Source organism: Trachurus trachurus (assembly GCF_905171665.1).
Source record: "Trachurus trachurus genome assembly, chromosome: 12".
Taxonomy (NCBI): domain Eukaryota; kingdom Metazoa; phylum Chordata; class Actinopteri; order Carangiformes; family Carangidae; genus Trachurus; species Trachurus trachurus.
Genome location: NC_139908.1, coordinates 10,876,136 through 10,899,038, shown reverse-complemented (window position 1 = coordinate 10,899,038; position 22,903 = coordinate 10,876,136). Strand labels below are relative to the sequence as shown.

General features: G+C 42.6%; 1 protein-coding gene across 1 annotated transcript; it reads right to left on the bottom strand.

Moving 5' to 3' along the window:
- Nucleotides 1–937: 937 nt before the first annotated feature.
- On the bottom strand, nucleotides 938–22,441 carry LOC310994707 (uncharacterized protein). Its single transcript, XM_083983491.1, has 11 exons — nucleotides 22,093–22,441; nucleotides 18,236–18,414; nucleotides 10,172–10,284; nucleotides 9,963–10,052; nucleotides 9,720–9,840; nucleotides 8,808–8,947; nucleotides 8,451–8,653; nucleotides 7,863–7,972; nucleotides 7,614–7,755; nucleotides 5,236–6,796; nucleotides 938–3,715 (listed from the first exon to the last, which is right to left on the bottom strand). Exons 1-11 carry the CDS (start codon nucleotides 22,149–22,151, stop codon nucleotides 3,620–3,622), a joined length of 2,814 nt encoding a protein of 937 aa, XP_083839617.1. The 5' UTR covers nucleotides 22,152–22,441; the 3' UTR covers nucleotides 938–3,619.
- Nucleotides 22,442–22,903: the final 462 nt, after the last annotated feature.

Genomic DNA, 22,903 nt, shown 5'->3' with positions numbered 1-22,903 from the left:
ACTTAGAAAAAGTATAGCAGAACATCCATCACAATTACTTGCGCTGAAAACTCCCAGAGTATAAAAGTAGCTCTTGTTAAAGTTGCACTCCATCAAGTTTAGACACAAAAATCATGTAGAGGCGAGCCAGAGAAAACAGCTGTGTAAGCACTGCTCTCCTATGACACTGTTGGACTCAAAACGGACAGTTGTTAGTGTTACTTTAAAAAGGGCCCCTGAGCCCCTTGGGACCCCGGGCCTGTGCAGAACAAGAACAACAGGAAAAACACCTGTTAATCCAAAACCCTGGGAGTGTTTGTTCATTATTCCAATGAGGTTAGGTTAGCCCGAGCGCTAACACACGTAAACACTTTCCATTCTAATTCAAAAGCCTCTGTTTTTCTTTTTGTTTTTTCTTGGATAGACTTTACGTCCAATTAAAGACTCGAGTCCTGCACAGACTCAGAGACTCTGAGGAGGGCCGAGGGGGAATATGCTGTGTAAGGCCAGACAGAGGAGGAGGGAGGAGGAGGAGGAGGGGGAGGAGGAGGAGGTTACGTAACGGCTTGTGGGAACACATATCTCAGAGGAGCGTTGATGTGGGAGCAGGAAGGCTGGAACAAAAACATTAAATGTGCCATCATGCCCGCAGATAACAATACAAGTCGGCACCGGAGCCGCTCGGTCCTTATTGGCTTTAACCTGATACCTGTTCACGTCTGAGGTCGGCAGATGACCCAGTTTGAAAACAAGCACACACTGTCCTCACACAAACCCCTCCAGGGGCAACAACAACTCATGTGGGAAATAATGCATAAGACCAACTGACGGGGATACAACTCTTTAATGGCAAAAAAAAAAAAAAAAAAAAATTAAATAAATTAGACTTGTCCCCAGTGGTTATATTTTTGCACAGGGGGGGGGATACAAAGCAGCTACAGAGGCAGAATAACATGGCAGTAAGTAAGTAATGTCCTACAGGTACAAATGCATAAATGTGCATGTTCTTACTTAATCAATGTGATGAACAAGAAACAAACAAAGCTCTTCTTTGATACAGCTGAGATGTATATGTGACAGTATACAGTAGGTTTTACAGGTCTCTCCCACATTAGGAATATAATGCTGCCATTACTCTTTCCAACATTATCATGCCACGAGTCCAACATATTGTGCAAAATCTAAGAGCTTTGCAAGGATAATAGTTTGCTCTTATATTTAACTATGATTTAGCATTTGGAAGCAGTGAACTAACAATTAATAAATGGTTTATAGGACACTATGATGTAGTTGTGAGCAGATATTAGGACACAGAAATAATAGCTCTACTGTGAAGCATCTGTAACAGTTTGTGTTACATTCAAACACAGATGTAATTATTTATTTTTTAACATTAAATAAGTTATTTTTTGTTTAGCATGCCTTTTCAAGGTCAATAATGAACAGTAAAACTTAACATGTACAAAATATATATAGATATATAACTATTATATTATTATATTTATCATATAGGTACATATATAACATATTGCTTTATCAATCATTCAGTAAAACACAGAAACAACACGTACAAATGATTCACTGGAAACATTATTGTTGCTGACAAATGCATTGAAAATTAATGCTTACATCTGTATACCTGCCTCCAACTAAGTCCCAATTACTTAAAAGAATGTTTAAGTAATAAATTGTTATTGGCTGATATACCCTGATGAGATTTTTTCAAACTCTCCAATATTGATTTTTGAGCAGCCCCAAGAATCTGGTATCAGTTTGCCAATGAAATACACGTTGTAGTTTTGTTCATGTGCATATTGTAATATTGTTAAAGGTCCCATTATTGTCTTTTTTTCAATATAAATCAGGGCTAGGTTTTATAGTAATACTGTGAAAATATCAAAGCTTCAGTCCACAGAGAAATGCACATAGGAAACTGGGCCTTAAAACAAGCCGTCAGGACTTCCTGTAACTTTGTGATGTCACAAAGCAGTCCCTCATCCAAAAATATATCTTCATATATATCAAAACGCAGGCTAAGAGCCAAATGTGGGACCTTTAAATACAATTACAGCCATTTTATACTGTATAAAAGTATACAACAAAACCTTCATGGCAAGACTTACAGTTGGAGATCCGCTTACAACCACATCATAGTGTGTTAAAAACCTTTTATTTAATATTTATATACTTCTAGCAAACGCCAAATGGGTGGAAAAAGTTAAGTGTTACCGTTGGGATTTAAGTGTTTTGAAGTGAAATGTATTTTACAGTATTTTAACACTGCATTGTGTGCGTTTATATAATACAAAAAAAAGGAAAAAATAATTGTAGTTCATTTAAAGTAATTGGACACCTGCCAGATAATTGGCAGGTGTGAATGGTAACTGTGACTTTAAAAATGGTCACAATATGTCTCCAACAAAGCTGCGTCAGTGTCGGGAAACGATGTCATCGTTTGAGTAAAATCTAAATAAGCTGCTTTTACTATATAATCAAACGTTAGAGGGATCTTTGATTTTAAAGCCAAAGAAGCAACGAGTGATTTTTACACAAATACATAGAGAGACATCTTAAGTCGTTGGCTCGCTTCATAATGTTTTCATAAAGATGGTAGCTTTTGAAAAGTTATCTAATATATACCATTCAGTATAAAAGCTCCTTAGCTGCCTTTAATGAACACCATTTCCCATAAGCCCTGGACCTTTGTGAGCTAAACATCACGAGACGTTTAGAAGAGTCAGTTCAGACACATCTGTAACACGGCGCTCCTGCCCCCCGGAGATTACGATCATATAAAACTTATCAGCGAACAACAGCACTGATGTTTGGAAACAAACACAAAGCTGAAAAGGTGATTCACAGTGACTTTAAGTGTTTTTGTTGACTGGACCTCAGAATGGGGCTTCACAGTTAGAGCGAGAAAATACAACGTGACTGGGGAAATAATTTAGTATAGCCTACGTCTGGAACCTCAAGGAAACGGGGCTGATTTAAGTAAAGGCAACGGCTGTAGTATTCTTTGTTTAAAGTTTGTTTCAGTCTCTTGAAACCAACTGTTTTGTGGAGCTGATTCATCTTGAAACTCCAGGAACATGATTCATTTCCTCGGGAAGGACAAATGAAAGAAACTCTGAATGATGGGCACGATGATACGACTTCAACTCTTCAACCACACTCATAAAAAAAAGACTGCATATAAACTGGATATACATGGATATTCACAGGAAGCAGATGTTAAGATATGATCTGCGATGTTACAGTAGGCTCCGGTCCAGATTTCTTCTGTTCTCTACAGAAACATCCACTTTGTGTTAAACCCCGTTGTTTCCTGCTTCCTCTCCGCTGACAGGACACTTCAGCTGTCGGTTACTTTCCATATACTGAATATATGTAAAAAGATCATTAAATAAAGTCGTTTGATAAATATTTCATGAGTCAAAACCTCAATAAAAAAGAAAAGAAGTTTGAAATGTGAAGGTCCAAGGTTTCACTACATTGGTGAAATAATAATCACCTCTTATTTTGTCTGTAGGAATGAGCTCACAAGTGCTTTCTGAGTCACGGATGACCTCACACACACACACACACACACACACACACTGATCAGTCCAGTCAATGTGTGTGTGCGGTGCTGAAGCAATTATGGTGCCGTGTTCCGGGAAAGGTTGATGCTCCCAGTAGGACGGGCCGGGAAGGCGAACGGGTCGATGGCGCCGTTCAGGGGAATTTTAGGAATCTGTGGAATAAGAAGTCGGAGGAGAGGCTGTGATTAGTTAATTAAAACCTTGAGCTGCTCCAGACCAGCCCCGTTTATCACTGTGGTCAAGTTAAAGCCACAACCACACAGACATTAAATAAAAATGATGAATCAGCTTTATTTTTTCCTATCATCTAGTGTTTCAATCAATCAGACACAGTAAATTGGTGTCTGAAAATGTGCTGAGTTATTGAAATTTTGCAGAAACTCCCAATAAAAATATGCAAAGAACATCATATTGCAATTGTGACTTCAGTCATGTGCTCATGTTAGTTTGTTATTCAAAAAATGCTAAAAATGCTAAAAAAAAAAAACCTTTATCAAAAGAAAAAAATTGCAGCCCCTATTTCACTTTTTACCCTCTAACAGACCGATTTAAAATGCTTCAGGTGCTATTTGAAAGTTTTTGCTATGCTATAGCTAACATTAGCATTAGCAGCTGTTCTAGAGAAGATGTTGCAAGTTCATCATCAAACTTCATTCCTTCATTCCAAGGACAAAGAAGAAAGTAGAAAGCGCCAATGTTTACTTTTGGTTCACTTCTACTTCTATCACTTCTAATTTTAGCGCTAACTAGCTCGCCACAAGTCCAGCTAGAATCATTCAGTGCATTTGACTTGAGTATCCCGGTTATGATCATATTTGGGATACTGCAGTGCGTTTACATGAACAAAGAGAAACCTGGTTATTCATATCCCTGTTTACACGATAAATGCCACTCTCCCGGTTTCTGACACTTGCTGCGCCTGTGCAGATAGTTGCAGCTGTCAGAGACTGGGATAAGGCGTTTACATGCCACAGTATCCCGTTTTCTTTAAGAGTTCTCCTGGTAGCAAAACCGGGTTTCTCAAAACTGGAATACTGTCATATCCTGGTTTCTGAAATCGGGATATGATGTTCACATGCACAAACACAAAAACGGGATACTCAAAAATCCGCTGACTGTCTCCATACTGATCTTTTGTCTCGTAAATGCAACATGTCTGATCTTCTCCTCCTTGGGAGTTAAACTAATTAATCTCTCTTCGTCATTTTCCTTGTACAGTCTTTCTTTCGATCAAAGGACCAGATGTTTTCTAACAGCTGCTCATCTTTTGCACTCATGATTACATCCAGGGAGTTTCGTTCTCATCCCAACTATCAGTCCTTCAACAGTGTCGCCGCTGAAAATGAAGGAGTTGTGAAGTTAAGACAAGTCATTTTAGGACTGTTGAAGTAAAAAGTGTCTGTGTGTGTTTGCTGGATATACTGAGGTGGAGGAGAAGCTCTTCAAAACACGACAGGAACCACCCGGGGCCTTCACGATGTGTTTTCCAAGAGGAATCATAACCATCTGGACAAATAGCTGGGAAACACTCAGACCAGTGATCTTGAAATCTGAGCCAGACCCCCAGTTAATGAATACATTTTCAATTGTTTTTCTTCCCTCCCCCCCTCTCTCTTTTCCTTCCCTCACAATAAACCTGATTGTTTCTCACAGCAAAGCTCGATCATCTCACCTGAGCGTTGCCGTTCCAGCAGAAGAACGAAGACTGCAACGACGTCGAGTTTTCTGCGGGAAACTCCGACGGTCGAAACGTTCCCACGTCGGCGCCTGCATCTGTGCACGCGGCCATGTGTGTGTTGGAGCTGGACATCGGCCCCTGGTTGATGACGCCCGGATGGGACAGGGTGAAGGTCGGAGCGTTTCTGGAGGCCCCGGCGCCATGTGCGCTGGGTCCCGTGGAGCACGCGGGCCCCAGGAGAGGCCCGTTGTGTCTGGTCGGAACGGGAGGAACGGCGTTCGGCATGTGACCTTCTCTGTTTTCATACATGCAGCTGCCAGATAATCGCTGTGTTTGCGGGTGGAACGGCTGAGCTGCTGAGTTCACGCTGCCTGGCGTGTGTGAGGAATGTGAAAGTGTGTGATGGTGAAAACTTTGTGGCAGCTGCTGTTGCTGTCGTTGTCGTCGTTGTTGTTGTTGTTGCCGTTGCCACACTGGAGGGCCTCGAGGCTGTGGCCCCACGAAAGTCTGCTGTGAACCAGCGTGGTTTTGAGAATATTGCGCACTTTGGTTCATTAGCTCCAACCCAGATTGATGGCGGGTGTGAATATTGTCGCCGTTGTGTGTCGATGGAAGCCAAGGCTGATGTGTCACGCAGGATTGTGTTGAAAGCTCGTTACCACAGTGGTGACTGCCCTGGAGAGTCTTACGACACTGCGTGGGTGTTAGCGTGCTCGTCAACCTGTGAGAAACAACTTCAGCGGCACCTTTCAGCCCGGTCGGATTACCAACATCAACAAGAATATTTCCCAACTGAGCCTCGTCTCCAAATCCACTCTGGCTTGTTGTCGTTTCTGCTACTGGCTGCCACCGTGGCTCGCTAGTATTTGAAAACCCTGGATGCCCGCCTTGAGCGGATAAACTCCCAGAAACATGTCGTCCAGTCTGATCTGAAGTCTGGACCACAAACGCCCCGGTCTCTCTCCTCAGAGCCTCCTCCACATACGAGAACACATCATTAGCCAGGCTGCTATTCAGCTCCCTCTCTACATCCTCCCTCTCTTTATTCATCCTGACCAGGGTGTGTTCCCAGTCCCTCAGCTCCGTCTCCTCCACCTCCAGACCCTCTATCCCTCCGTCACTGAAATCCCCCAAAATCTGCTCCAAGGACTCGATCATGGCGTCTGATGTGAAGTCCGTTGTGACCGGGCTCTTCTGTGAAGTCTGCATCTGACCCGGCACACTGAGCAGAGCGTGGCTGTCCAGAAAAGCTTGCTCCAAGGCCGGCTGGAGTTGTTCACAATCGCCGGCGTCCTCCGTCTCGGAGAAGATGGGGAGCTGCGGGCTGGGCTTCTCCGACTGGGTGTAAATGGAGTGGTCCAGCCGGCTAAGGCATCCCAGGAGCGAGGCGGGGTCCAGGGGTTTCTCCGTTGTGGGCTCGGCGGGGCCCGGTGGGCCGGCGCCAGGGGGCCCAGGGAAGGAGAGAGAGACGTCGTACAGGACGCCTTCACCGGTGGCGAGGTTGAAGGGCAGCTGCTGCCTCCTCTGCCGCAAGTGTTCCCCGCCTTCTTCATTTCTACCAAACAACAGCAGAAATGTTTACAATTAAAAACAATTACTCCAAAAGTAACTCTTAAAAAAATCAGCACAATGTCTTGTAATAGAAAAAAACTTGGCAAATTTAAGAAATCAAAGTTCATGGCTGCATTTTCTCAGCAACAGTAAGATTTGCACTGCTTTAGCTAACAAGCTAATTAAGCTAACATTGGGTTGCTCACCTAGCATTGATTAAAAACATTTTGTCTGCCTAAAATGAGTCTTTAATGATGACTACATACATGCTGATGTGTCAAAACACACTGAGGCTAAAGCTACAAAAATTAGCTGACACAGATCCACTGTAAATATCCCAAAGAGATGCTAAAACTCCGATAGCATCCAGGAAGGTTTTCACTAGATAATGGATGTGCTGGTTATAAACTACAACACATTATGCCTGTTCACACACAAAGGTGGTTTTATGTGACTTATTTTTTACTGAATTGTTGTTTTTTTACAGCTGGGCAGAGCGTACTGTTAATGCTAACACTGGGTTAGTTTATTTATGTTTTTACCTCTACTGTCTGCTTCACAATAAAAGTGTTCGCCTGGCAAAATATGGGCTGGCTTTTATTGTGAAGCAGCTCTCTAGGGGCATACAGTTTGTCTGGCTATACTGTAAACACACACACACACACACAACGGTTGCTCATCATCTGCTGTGTCTCTGACAAAGCAGTGTGTTTGCTGTTGCTGCTGTGAATATGGCATTGCCGTGGTAACCCCAGGGTGTTGACAAAACAACCCGGCCTGAGATGTTAAATGAAGATAAAGACGGCCCGTCGGACGCTTACGTGAGGGCTTTCTGGCGGGCGATGATGAAGTCCGGCCTCCCTCCCTTGAAGACGATCCTGGCCGAGGCCTGGACCCACAGCCAGTGTCCGGTCTTAGTCAACAGCCTGAAGAAGGAGAAGCCGCTGTCTCCGGTTTTAATCACTGAGGAGCGAGAGAGAGAGCAGGAGAAGATGAGACTGATGATAATAATACACCAGAGGCAAAAAAAAAAAAAAAAAACTGAAGAAGATGCTGAGAGAGTAACTCACTCCTCAGGTGGTTGTCGGCGCAGTACATCATGTCGGCAGCGTGGATGAACTGATAACCAGACCCTGTTGTGACCAGCTCCACCTCGGTATAACCCAAAACCAGCTTCCCTCTGAAAAGACAAAAATACACAAAGGACAGATTGTTAGAGGAAGAAAAAGTGGACTGGAGGGGGATAATATCAGTTTTTGAGGGAAACTTTGAAGAAAAAATTATGACATTACAAAAATACATTTCTGTTATATTAGGACTTTTCCCCCCACATAATTTTATTATCTATTCATATTACTTTTTTCCTTAAAATATTATATATATTTTTTTTGAAATACTACACTTTTCTTGAAATAATATGACTTTATTCTCATAATATTAAAAAAATCTTTTCTTGAAATATTATGACTTTATTCCTATAATATGACTATTCTTGTAATATTCTTTTTTTTTCCTCTTGGAATATTATGACTTTATTCTCATTTTTTTCCCCATAATTTGGTTCCATCATACATTTGATCTAATAAAATATAAATATTAAAACCAAAATGTTGGAAGTTGCATTTTTCCTTTTTTTATATTGGAAATAAAAGTCCTACCTGGTGTCTATGCCCACAGGAGCAAAGTCCAATCTGTGTTTGGTCTGGAAGATGAGGGTCTTGGTGCGGATCTCCATGACCGAAGGAGCCTGCACGGGCGTGGCGATGGCGAACAGAGCGAGCTGAGGAGGAGCCGCAGCCCCATCAGCCCCGGTGTTTCCCTGTAAATGCAGGTACTTCAGACGCCCATTGAAGTTCAGAGCCTGGAGTGGAGCAGAGACAGTAAAGTTACAGGTTAGGTTTTTGGTTTTTTTGGTATGTATAATTACCACAAATACTAAAAAGTCTGCCTAAAGTGCAGTCGTCTCTCAGTCGCTGCTAACACTGCTGTGGACATAAGTGCATCAAACATGTTACCAGGAATCCAGATGTGTTGTCCTGGAGGCAGCGCAGGCGACAGCAGAAGCTTCTTTCCAGGAAGGACGAGTTTTCTGGAGGGATGTACTGAGGCAGGAGGCTCTGAGAGCTGCTCAGAGATTTACCGCCAGACTGCCCATCTGCAGACAGACAGCGTCCAATTTAAACCAAATCTAACACTGTCTGCAAGATTTCCTACACAGACACACGACTACATCATATAAAAAGGTCTAATCAAAGAGTAAAACCACCAGCTACTGACATTTTTAACTGATTTCTGATTATTTTCTCAATAATAAAAATCATAATAATCAATCATTTATTTATATAGCATCTTTAATAGCACCAACCAGTTGCAAATATACTGTATGCTACTAAACAATATACACAGAACACCAGTATAAATAAAAACAATTGAAAAAAGAAGAAACATACAATAAAATAATACAATAACAGCTAAAAAAACTCATAACAGTCACTACGCATTTTATTTTCTACACACAGTTACACATATCGCACATTCTTTACTTTGCACTAAAATCAACACTGCCAATTAGTTGTATATACTTTTGTACATTACATTTTATTTTATTTGCTATTGTTATTTTGCTATTTTATTATGTATAGTTTGTTCTTTATAGTCTTATACTATATGTTATCGCCACCGTGTGTAATGCTGCTGCTGCACTGTAATTTCCCAGCTTGGAATCATTATAGTCTATCTATCTATCTATCATCTATCTATCTATCTATCTATCTATCTATCTATCTATCTATCTATCTATCTATCTATCTATCTATCTATCTATCTATCTATCTATCTATCTATCTATCTATCTATCTATCTAAAAGGACGATTAAAAAACAACATTTGAAGGTAGAGATTGATCAGTTTTATTGATGAGTGTTTACCCTCTGCTCTGACGTGTGTGTTGGTCTCACTGTGGTCGAAGGCGAAGTGGAGCTGACACTTGAACATCTCTCTGTCGTCCATGTGAACCAGATCAAACACGCTCTGGTGGACGACGTCCGACTGGAGACACAGAGAGAGGAGGAAGAAGAAGAGGAGAAGGAGGAGGAGTTTGTTGAACTTTTTCTAATAAACACAGTGAACACAGAAACGTCTTAACGCTGTGTTTAGTGTCAGAGTTTCACCTGATGGAAGCCCAGGAAGTCCTGGATGGTCGGGGACGTGTAGAAGACGGTGCCGTCTGTTGTAACGACCAGCACGAAGCCATTAAGAGCCTGCAGACACACAGGAGGGCATAGGGAACACATGCACATGATGACTCCTACCAACACTGCTGCACACACACACACACACACACTAACACACACTCCTCCTGTTTGTCCAGTTACTGCACCTGTAGCAGGAGATCTCCCTCTGAGAAGCTGACTCCGTCCAGAGACGCCGACTGTCCGTTTCTGCCGTTTGCAGGGACGACGGGAGCGGTCCTCGCATTTTTCTGGAGCGCCGCTGCAGCAAACAAGAAGAAGAAGAAGAAGCAAACAATTCAATCAAGAGCCACTCATACACACAACACTGAGGTTCTGCACGGATTAACTAAGCATCAGTTCATCCAAATGACTAATAACATGTTTTTCTTTTTGCAAAAACCGAGCTAAAAAACAAAAAAACACTGGATTTTTCCAGTCAACACGTTACAAAAAGTGCCAATTTAAAGCCTACCAACATCATACCAGCCATAAAAAAACCTACCCTGTGGCTACGTCTGGCATGTTAACAGTCATGTTTATTAATGTGGATCGTGCCTGAGAAATAAACAGATATAAAATGAGAGACCTGTCTGTACACGCTGCTGCGCTCCGGGAAACAAGAAACTCTTCTATTCATAGTGAACAAAGGCTCCGTCAGGTATCCAACACATGCATGTGCCCTTGCTCCGTCGCCGCTAATGTTTCACTGGTTTATTTGTGGAACAGACTAAACACTGTGAGCGACGTCCTAATCGCACACAGAACATGAGAGCATGTGTTTCTTTACGCACAAACATCTGCACGGTGGAAAAAGCATTTGTGCAGGAGAAAAAAAACGTCCAGATTCAGAATCAGGTGCAAAGTGAAGCGTTTAATGTTGTATCTGCAGAAACACCGCAACTGGGAGCTGTGCAGACAATCTCAGTTTGTTCTAAAAAAGAAGTGATTTTTTTTTTAAGCTTTAGCAAAATGTGGTGTAATCTAATCTGTGATCGTTGGCGTTCAGTCAGCAAAGCAATACCTCCTTTCCTTTCCCCTACAGTAATGACTCTGTGGCACGCCAACAAACTTCCCTCACCTCCCACCTCCTCCCTCACCCTTTTTTAAAACAAACCCACTGGATCTGCCTCTCGTCTCCACCCCACAAACCCGAGGAATTTGCCCTGACGTCTCAGTCAAGAGCAGCTTTCGACAAACTCCGGCGACCGACTGAAATCCCAGAGTTTGTTATTATTTCATGCAACTGTGGCCAAACTCCGGGGGGGATCAGCGTGCTCTGATCGGTGTAAATACATCAGTGTGTCGTCGAGCGTTCAGCTCAGCACACACACACAAACCGGACACGATGTGCAACATGCGAAGAAGACATGACAGACTAAACAGATGAGACATTTCTACCGAGGTCGACTTGTCTGTTTGATGAATGGTTGAACCTGAAGACGACCTCAGTCACAGTGAACGACACTCAAACAGCTAAATTTACTTTTACAGCTGACTGTTAACTGTATGCTGATGCTGTGTAGGTACAATGTTAACAATGTCCAATATCTTCCTGAGGCTGCATCAATTCATTATTTTCATCATTAATTTACTGTTTGTTTTTCTATATCATGTCAGAAAATTTAAAGATAACATCCTCAAACAAGAATTTAATCTTTATATTTGATAGGCTGGAAGCTGATTATCTTTCTATTAGTAGATCAATTGAGTAACTCTAATAATGTTTAGTTTTCTTGTGGTTAAAGAACATTTGTCTCTCTTGTTGAGAGGAAGCATCAGTTCCCTAAAAACCCGTTACACAAAGATAAGATCGCATGACACTCAATCCATCTTCAGCACGCCGACACTAATTTGCAGAAAGCTCCAGAGAGGAGAAGATGGATGTTTTTTTTTCTGCTTGTTTGAGATGGATGTTGAGTGTAAGAGGCGACGTGGCATCGACCATCTGTTGTTGGCTCCGAGGTGTGTGGTCTCTGCGAGGGGCCCCACGGGGTAGTCACAGTGCAAATACACTCAGAGTGCACTACAACACACATATACACATTCTGTACATATACACATTATTATATACACTTTAAGCTGACCTCAGTACAGTGCTGCAAAAAGAGTGATGCATACTAGTTTAAGTGCGCAAATATAATCTGGAAATAGTACATTAAGTGTGTCCAATCAACATCTAAATTATTAAAAGATGCATTTTCATTATTATTTCTTGTACGATTAAGTGGAGGCTGCTGGATTTACAATCATCTACTTTCTTCCAGACTGATGTAAACAGCTGTTAATTGTAACATTTATGACCTGAGGACATGGACACTATCAAATTTGAAAGTCAGGAACTAAAATATAAAATCAAGACAAACTCCGTTCATGTGTCTGCTTTTGATTTTCAGCCTCTTAAAGAGACTTAAATGTGCGGAGATGAAGCAGCAGACGATGTGCTGCTGCTTCCAGGCCTCGGTATCTCTGCTGTGTTTATGACTCAGCGGCGCGCGCACAGATTTATCTCGCAGGAAAATGCAGCTGGAGGCCGGGAGTTAATGACGGCCCTGACCTCGCCGCGACCTCCCTCACCCCTCGATGCAAACACAGGAAGCAGACGTGAACAATCAGCTCCACTGCCAAAACAAGACAAACCTGCCTCTGCCTCTGCCCCCGCCACCTGCCCCTCCCCTCCCTTACTCTACCCCTCGGTGGCAGGCCAGGCGTCCTGAGATGCACAGACTCAGTTGCCGTGGTGACAAAAGTTCACCATGGTAACCCCCCACACCTGGTGATGGCGACAGCAGCAGCAGCATCACCTGGGACTCATTCAGAGCAGGAAGCAACACACAGGTTGTGCTGCTGGGTGCTGACGGGTTTGTTGACACTGCTGCAGTTTGTGTGTGCACACATAAAGCCATTATTTAGAATAAACTATGTGAAGTGATTGATGCATTCATATAAACATCACTTTAATGTTGTGGTTGGTGAACACAGGGGTCATTTCAATCACTTTGTGTAAATGAATGACATTTTTTATGCCATGAGCTCATAGCACAACATTAAGTCATACAGGTGTTGCCTGTGGATTTGCAGGCAGCAGATGAGAGGAAGTCCGTGTGGCACATCTTCATTTTACAGAGTGCTTTATGCTTCTTTCTTTTTTTATGTCTTTTTATTTATTTAGTTCACTGATTGTGTCACCTTTTTTATGAGGGGTATGAGATTAAGTTTTGAGGGTTTTTTTTTAAATGAATGAATTCTGAGTTGAATAAGATATTCCCTGCCTTCAACTTTTTTTTGTCATTTTTTTTCTTCGAAACTAAATGTATATCCCTCATCGGCAAAACCTTCAATAAAAAGAGTTTAAAAAACAAAACAATTTTATGCTTTATGCTATTTTATTATTTCACTTCTTCAGCTAGTTGTTGGAAAATGGGTGTCATAAGAGGTTTGGCCCAGTTGGGTGTTAGGGTTCTCATGCAGGTAGACAACCATCACTGATGACTTTGAAACTAAAGAAAACGTATAGATAATTGGCATGTTTTTGAAGCTAAGTTGTTGTTTTTTTTAATTTAGGTATTTACTTTGTCACGGACATCAGTGATTGTGTGTTTACTAGAAAGTGTGAGTTCAACTGAGTCTGTGTGTTCAGATTCATCCAGTCCTCTGAATACATCCTTGTACCCAGATGTTCACCAGTTTAAAGGGATAGTTCAACATTTTGGCAAATTGGTCCATTGCCATAATCCCTATAGTCATAGCAGTAGGTTCGTTACTTTTATTTGTTGGTGCAAGCTATTTTTAGAACGGCAGAGCAGAGCCGCGAGCTGCAGAGCTATGCTACGGACACAAGACAGAGTTGTTTTCGAGGCAAATGCAGAGACTGGGAATGGGCCAATTTGCCAAAATGTTGAACTATCCCTTTAACTACTCAGCACATTCATGCTCCACAGAGGATGAACTGGACGACGTCTCCCTGAACTTTTCTCCCCATGTCTGTTACAGGAATTAAAAACAGTGTTTGCAAAAGCCTTGTGGAAAAAGGAAGTAAAAGGAAGCGTCACATTTCAAAGCTATGATATCATTTGTCTGAATAAGAAATAAAGTCTTTGATATTCTTTTGTTTATCGCTCTCTCCAGGTGACACATACTGGCCGCCGCTGAAACTGTGTCATGTTTCGGAGTCAAACAAGAGATTTGTTTTCATCCCACACAACTTGAACCCAAACAAGGAACATCCCACAGCGCCAGCTCTTCCCTGTTTTTTGTTCCTGCTTCGTCACGTAAAATCTGAAATCAAAGCATCTGAACACGCTTCAATGATCAATAAGAAAAGAAAAGAAAAAAAGACATCAATGATCGCGTGAGGACCGTATCAAAGTCTGGTGTTATTCTTAAGGCTTTTGTCGGACATAAGGCCTCAACATCACTTCCACGATTCGGCCCTGAACAAACATCCTCCACAATCAGAGGAAGCTGCTGTGGGAGATTAGATGGAGAAGTCGCAGAGATTCAGGAGGCCACAGAGAGGTCTGTTCTCTAGAAACCACTCTCATCCTCTTATTGGTTTGTCCGTTAATGACTTCTATAATGGTCAAAGATCAATAAATACAAGAAAACATGGATAAAGTCAATTGTAGGTCATTGTAAGATGAGTGACGACGCAGGAATTTCAGAGCATTTCTCATTTTTAAAGTTTTGTGCTGATACAAGAGCTTGTTGCTCCACTGAGGACGGACTGGAGGAGCTCAAAGACAACAAGTGAAGATGCTTCGTTCGGTTCACGGCTGCAGGCTCGGGTTATGTAACATTAAATAAGACAACGGCGGTGTCGGTCTGGACGCACATCAAAGTGGAGAGGAGATAACGTGTTTGCGGCACGATGTGCGACAGCAGGTCTTCATCTGATTGGCCCTCAACCAGCTCGACTTCAACATTTTCACTCTCCTCGTTATCACGGACTCATCCTCCCCTCATCACCTCAGAGATCAGCTCGCTCTCTCGTTTTACGTTTCTTACACGTCTATTTTTTTATTTTTTATTGTTGGACAGTCTCGGCTCAGTCGTTGCCCGGTGAACCGAGCTGTGTGGGAAAATAAACAGCGGCAGAGTGTGAAGCTGCAGCGAGACGCTGTTCAAACGTCTCCATTCACAAACGCTCCTATCTCTCTGCACGGCCTCGTCAGGAGCCCTCATGTCGTGCGACTGTGCTTCAGAGCCTCTCTCCCTCCGCCCTCTGCAGCCCCCTTCTTCTCCATCAGCAGCAGCGATCGCAGAGATAGCAGAGCCACAAAGAGAGAGGGAAAGGGAGAGAGAGAGAAAGGAAAGGCTTCGAGAAGTCTGGTGTAAAATCTGTAACCACAGCAGCAGCAGCAGCATCAGTTTGTTAAAAATGAACCAATATGTTGGTTTATTTCAGTAAAAGTGATTTGACTTAAGTCGACATATCTTTGTGAGTGATGTCACAGCGATGGCTTATCTCAGTTTGGGCTGCTGCCATGTTCACATCATATGGGATGGATGGTAGAGATGGGACAGACGCCCAGGTCAACGACCTGCAGTAACTTTTCTTTTTTTTTAGGTGGAAAAAAAAATAGTGCAGCAGCAGAAGAAAGAGGAGTAGCTGTGTTTGCTCTGCAGATCCCAGGTCTGCGTTCTGCTTTTAAATGTTACATGTCTGATAATCGACATGTCTGCAGAAAGAAATCATGAAGGAAGCTCCTTGGTAACTTAGGTCACCCCCATGTAGAGGCCTGATAATCAATCAATTAATTAATTTCCTAGTGTATTTCCACAGTGTATAAATGCAGAGTTTGTCACATGAGGATTAAAACTGTGGTTGGTCAATAGAACAGGCTCCAGGTTTCAGGGTCACAAAGACATTGGACTTTTAACGACTCTCTTGGATTTAGATGTCAATATAAATTTCAATTAACATCTGTCCCAGCATAGCTCGATTAAGCTCTGCATGTAAACGTACTGAGTGTTGCTGACTGACATTGAGATGTTTAACCGCCGTTATAATTAGAAAATCTGTATCTAATGCGTCACGACGCAGCTGGAAGGAGACGTTCAGAAGATGTTGGATACTCAACTTATTGCAAAAACAAATGTGAGTGACTGAGCCTTTTGCGGTGGCGTCTCCCAGGCTCTGGAACAATCTTCCCTTATTTATAAAGGCCGCTGAAAACATCCAGTAATTGAAGTCATTGCGAAAGAAAGACACACCTCTTCTCCTTGGCCTTTAACTCTTCAGTTGTGTGTTTGTGTATGGAACTGGAGCATGAATGTGTATTTGTGTATATCTGAACTGTTTTAATTTGTTTGTTCAACAGAACTATGGTGTTTTTAAATATACAAATAAATTTGACTTACCGACCTAAAATTGATCAAATGTCAACATCAGCCGTCGCTGGTGGTTGGTTAATTTCAGTCTCCTGACATCACAAACTAGTTTCAGTATCAATATTAATGGCAAGGCAACACAACTTCATAACATCATCCTCTGCTCTTAGACCCTCAGGGTGAGCAACAGAGGAGGGATGATGTCATTGACCAGCTGTACACCTACAGGAGACATTTAGGTTTATTTACATTGACTGTCAAGACTTTCTGATCTTTGCTTATCTAACAAAGTAAAGAGAGAAAGTTTCCCTTGTGGGCGTTCAGGGGACAAATTGTTCATATGTTCCACTGGTTGTTGTCTGAGGCTCAGTGTGTGTTTTTCCTCCTTCATCGACTGTGTTAAACGTCTACAAACATCACTACTGATATGGATCAACAGCCACAATGACAACAAACAATACATCCTCAGTCATACCATCACCGACAATTACATAACAGTATTGCACATACGTACAGTATCCCATAACATAACACATACATATACACTTTTCATAACACATGCTAAAAGATCACCATAATAAAAGCACTATAAAAATGATTGCACAAACTTTGGCTTCAAGCAGCATTGTTAAAGGGATACTTCAACATTTTGGCAAATTGGCCCATTGCCATAATCCCTAAAGTTTTAGGAGTAGGTTCGTTACCTTTAATTGTCGGTGCAAGCTATTTTTAGAACGGCGGAGCAGAGCGGCAAGCTGCTCAGAGCTACGCTATGGAGGCTCATGGGATTTCTTGGTTTCCCTCATCAATCTCATCAAATACACAATCCAACAACTCCAAAACGCTTTCGTGGACAAGTTGTGACCTGCACATTCACCACGCTATGAGATAATAACGGAACGTTACGAGACAGAGTTGTTTTCAAGATAAATTCATGCAAAACCGCTGATGCACATTCCCATCGGAAACAGTTTTTCAGCAAGCAGTCTCTGAAGTTGCCTCTAAAACAACTCTGTTTCGTAACGTTCCGTTATTATCTCATAGCGTGGTGAATGTGCAGGTCACAACTTGTCCACCAGAGCGTTTTGGAGTTGTTGGACTATTCAATGAGTTTGATAAGGGAAACCAAGAAATCCCATTAGCCTCCGTAACGTAGCTCTGAGCAGCTCGCGGCTCTGCTCCACTGTTCTAAAAATAGCTTGCACCGACAATTACAGGTAGGAGGTCATATGCTAAATGAAGAGTATGGGAAGGGTCATTCTCTATCCTCTGGGCTTGCCTAAGAACACTTTGTTCATAAATAAACTTCAAGGTCTGACAGTAACTTTTTCCCATCACCTTCATGGCCGTGTGCACCAGACGAACAAGTTTAGTTTTTAGTGTGTTTGCTTCTTTCCTCTCAAAGAAAATCAACACAACTGTTTTCCCAGAGGTGCTCGGACTTTCAGCAAACAACGGCGGCTGCTCAGAGGAAGCGAGCGGCCCGAGCTCCACCGATCAACTGTGTGTGTGTGTGTGTGTGTGTTTGATCAGCGTCAGAATAAGGACCTACTGTTCTCCAGGCTGCCTTGTCTCATGTTGCTCTGCCCTCAGCCTCCATCTGCCCCGGGGGCTCAGCTCTCCTGTTTCCCTCCCAGCAGGGACACGATTCATTACTCACAGTGTCGAGTTCCCGCTCCGACACTCAGAGCCACAGAAATGTCTGGAGCAGAGCTGCATGTTTGCACACTTGACTCACACTGTCCCACACACACACACACATGCTGCATATACACTATCGCACACTTTCAAATTTTCCCACACATGTGACCTTTTAGTTACCACAGCTACGAGTGTGTAGGTGTGTAGGTGTGTGTGTGTTTTCATGAGACGTCACTGACCGTGGAAGTAACTCTGAACCTTGAGGTATCCCACACTGAGCCGCAGCACCGACAGCTTGTCCAGGCGACCTCGGACGTCCTCGGAGAACGGCAGCAGGCCGGTCAGGCGGTCCAGCTCCATGTTGAGACGGTCCCGGTGCCGTTTGGACGGGTTGGTCTTCGGCGGTGGAGGCTTCGCACTAAAAAAAAACACACACACAAACAAGACATGGGAGTCAGGAAGAGGATTTATTAAAAAAACACAACACACTCACTGTGCTTGACATCCTACAGAACACAGTGGAATTTCCATCTACAAGTTCAAGTGGGTGTTTTGGGTTCAAGGTGCATTTTTCACATCCTGTAAAGAGCTCGTGTGGCAGATCTGAACATCAGCGTGTGTGTGTGTGTGTGTGTGTGTGTGTGTGTGTGTGTGTGTGTGTGTGTGTGTGTGTGTGTGTGTGTGTGTGTTTGTTTGTTTGTTTGTTTGTTTGTTTGTGTGTGTGTGTGTGTGTGTGTGTGTGTGTGTGTGTGTGTGTGTGTGTGTGTGTGTGTGTGTATGTGTATTGTGTATTGTGTGTGTGTGTGTGTGTGGGGGGGGGGGGGGGGGGGGGGGTTGGCTCAGGAGACACGGGTGTCTTACTGACACACTGACTGTTACTGTTCCTGCATACGTAAGAGAAAGAAGAAAACAATCCTGTGTTGAATTTCTAAGACACAATGTCCCCAATAAACCACATCAAACGAGGAGCTGAGACTCTGGCTCATACTTTTGTTATTACACGACTGGAAGAGTCAGTGGCGTAGCAGCACAAACACACAGGATGCAGCCTCGGCCGGGCCCCCTTCCTCTTTCTGATACATCCATCCTCACACTGCTCATGGTGGTGAACTTCAGAGGAAACACACAACCAACCTGGAAATGTCATGGTGAAGCCATCATGGGAAGCTTTCACTACTTAATAAGGATTTCACAGCATCATATTTCTGGGCGGCCACTCCTATGGATGGATGTTCACGTCAAAACCTTTTTCATGATGACCACACTAGAAATGACAACTTTCCAAGAACACATTGGATGTACAGTACCAGCAATCGACAAACATTTTTTGTCACATTCAGTCTTGTGTCTTTATATCACAACCCTGTTCTTCACGGAAAAGTTTTTCAAAATAAAATGACTTCTAGTACAATAGTCCTGCTGGATTTTTATATATTTCCATTTCCGATGCAGCATATGATCTGAGATTTAACTGAAGCCCATCAGTAGCTGCAAATTGGTTTCACTTTTTTACTGCTGATCTGATATTGATGCATTTTGTTGCAGATGATAACAGTAAAGTAGTCATGTCTTATTGCATATGGGAAATGGAAATGGAAAAGTTTTCAAAATAAAACAATGACTAGTATAATAGTCTTGCTGTATTCTCATATATATTAATTTCTGATGCAGCAGATGATCTGAAATGTAACTTAAGTCCTTTCTACTGCTTGTCTGAAATCAATGCATTTTACAGCAAAGTAGCCATGCCTTATTTCATAGGGGAATATTTCTACCTCTAACCTTTGCCACTCTATTCTAAGCAGTAGGAGTATGAATGTCAAATGTAATCAGGCCTCCATGCTAACAGCAGCGACCCCTGACCCGTTGCCCTTTGCTGTGTGTCATCCTCCCTCAGCTAACCTTCATCTTTCACTGTCTCTCCACAATAAAAGTCCTAAAAAGTAAAAGAAAATAGGTGCATAGGTGTCATCTTCTTATGCTCAAACGGTTTTCCACACGCGCTGGTCCAGTCTGTAGCAACAACAATGAAAAAACTTTCAGCCTGAAGTTTAAAACACAAATCACAAGATTAGAAACGACAATAACTATTGAACATATTATAACATAACTGTGAGGACTGTGTGTCATGGCTTTCCATCAAACAATTGTGAAATCTCTCTCAAAACCACTGCTGTCAACATCATTGTGTTACTGAAGGAAACTTCAGAGGATCAGCAGAGTTATTAGGATTCATCCTCTGGGGGATTATAAACGTCTGTGTGTCATTTCATGTCAAAACCATCTGAGCGGCTGTTGAGATGTTGATGTTTCAGTCTGGACCAACGAGGAGATAGAAGATATCCGAAGTGGAACAAAACAAATCAGTCCAAATAAAGACCGAGTTACATCATTACGCTTGAGACGGCATGTGTGTCTGTTGATCTTCCACTGGTACTACAAATTACCACAACAGTAATTCCTCTCCCCAACGTGTCGGGACTTGTAAAGAAGGAGCCGAGAGCCGGCCCTCGCTGACAAAACACACAGATCCAAGACAAGAGAGGCATGGAGGGAGCGACACAGGCAGGAATGAAGGAGATTAAAGACGAGCAGAGAAGAAACAAAAGGATAAAAACTCGCAGCACCGGACCCACAAAAGTCAGCGGTTTCATTTTCAAAATGTAAAAAGTCGACTCTGGTTGGAACAAACACAGTTAAAGCAGTGTGTTTGGGAAACAGTGACAGCAAAGATGCCTGAAGGTAGTAAACAGTTAAAGTCGGCGTATCCATGACAAATCCTGGAGATAAACTGTGTTTTACAAAGCTGCAGGAAACTGATCTGCAAAGTGCAAACTATGTTGCTTACTGATCAATCAGTTTTAGCTTTTCAAGTGTGAATATCGTCTGCTTTTCTCCTTCAATCAGGAAATAATGGATGAATAGAGCAAAAGAGAGAATCAATTAAAGATTTTAGAAGTCGTTTAAAGCTGAAAAGTCCCTAAAACATCATAATTTGATGCTATTCTTCACCTTACATGACATTATACAACTGAATATTTTTGGACTGTTGTGTGGGGATGCCACTGTGGGAAAATTTTAGGCAAAATAATTCAGATTTATTCATATACTGGGGCAGCTGTGGGCCAGGATGTACTGTAGTGTGGGTGGGTGCACTAATCTGAAGGTTGGTGGTTCCTTCAGCTTTCACTCATCAAACATTTGGACAAAGTCATGCTGGGAAACCTTTGCCACATCTCTGGAGCTGAGTCAAACCTCCCCCTTATTGATCGTCACCTTCACTGTGGTATACAAGCAAAGTTTGACTTGGCTCTGGAGCCAGAAGTGTCTCAGCTGAGTCAGGTTACCTGTGCAGATTCATTGTGTGAAGTGGAAACGTGGCAACGCTGCTCTTTCACACAGTGCCAAGAGGGTGACATGTGGTGGTGGGAGACACGAAGAGCGAGACTTGATGAGTTTATGTGTGAAAGTGTGGCCTAAAGCAGCTTATTGTTGTGGTGCTGAACACTAACTGATGCAGTCAGGGGCCCAGCCTCCTCAGCACAGTGGATCTGCAGCATCAGTCACATTCACTGACTAAACTAGACAACATGGGGAGGCTGCAGAGGCTGCTGCACCATCCTCGTGACTCCCTTCAGCCATTTGATCTATGGACCAGGTGATGAGTCTGGAAAAGTGCATGTGAAAAAGTTTAATCTGCAGCTAATTTGTTTAAAATGCAAAAACTAACCCTAAAGTAAAAGGCTAATAATTGCATCTTAGTCTAACATTGAATTCCTGAACTGTTTTATCTGGTTGAGCTAAAATGATTTTCCTTTTCGGACCATTTTCTCACTATATTCAACAACACTTTTAAAATAGATATTTCATTAATAATCTGAATCTGTAAAATAAACCTTACAATTAAAGTAATGTGACGCACTTTATTAAATGCATTTAAACTGACTCTCCACAGCCACCAGTCGCCTTAACCCCGCCCCCGCAGCTCCGGCCTGTTGTTGGGCTACAATGTACACCATGTCTTTGTCCTGCAGAAGGAAAAATATTAATTACAATAATAAAAACAAAACAAACTCTTTAAAACATTTCCACTCACTTTTTCTGAACGGGCTTCCTCCTCCTCCTCACCGCGTACACTCCACCGTTTCCCTGCATGATGGCGCTGAGGTTTTAGGACAAACTTTCCTCTCACTTCTCAACAAAAACAAAAAACTTTAAAAACCAAAGAGTTTGGGATTTCTTTCTTTAAAAAACCTCCAGACAAGACACGCCCCGAGTTTTCTCCCTCTTCTTCTCCCTGTCTCTTCCAGGTTTCCTTCAGAGTTGTACTAGTTGTTTCAGCAGTTCCCTGTGGATCCAGGCGACAGGTAATAATCCAGGTGTGTGAGCTGCAGGTGAAGGTGAAGCAGCATTTTGCAGCTCGTGAGTCGCGTTGTCCTGAAGTGAAGGAAACTTTTTTCCGCGAGGGAAGTCGTGCAGCTCTCACACACACACACCGCAGCCAGTCAGTCCCCTCCCTCTGTCCGCTCCTTCAGCCAATCAGTGCCTCCGTGACATCACCGCTTCTGTCTCACGCTCTGTGATTGGTCCAGAAACCTTTGCCTTTGTTTATCTTCCTCGTTCTCTTCTATAAAACTAGTGACACGCGCACTGCAGGTGAGGATCTCTCGCATGGTTTTAATTTAGAGGAAAAACGGCATGTTAGTGTTGCGTCTTTTTTTTTTTTTTTTCTCTCGTTGTGTCTGTAAACTTTGACATGAAGCAGCCATGTCTTCAACCTTCACCCACCGGGAAAAAAAAGAAAAGAAAAATGTTACACAACCCCGCACCGCCATCTAGTGGCGGCAGTAGTTATCGCAGGTTGTTCCTCCATCACGAATAAACAGTGATGGAGGAAGCAAGTATGG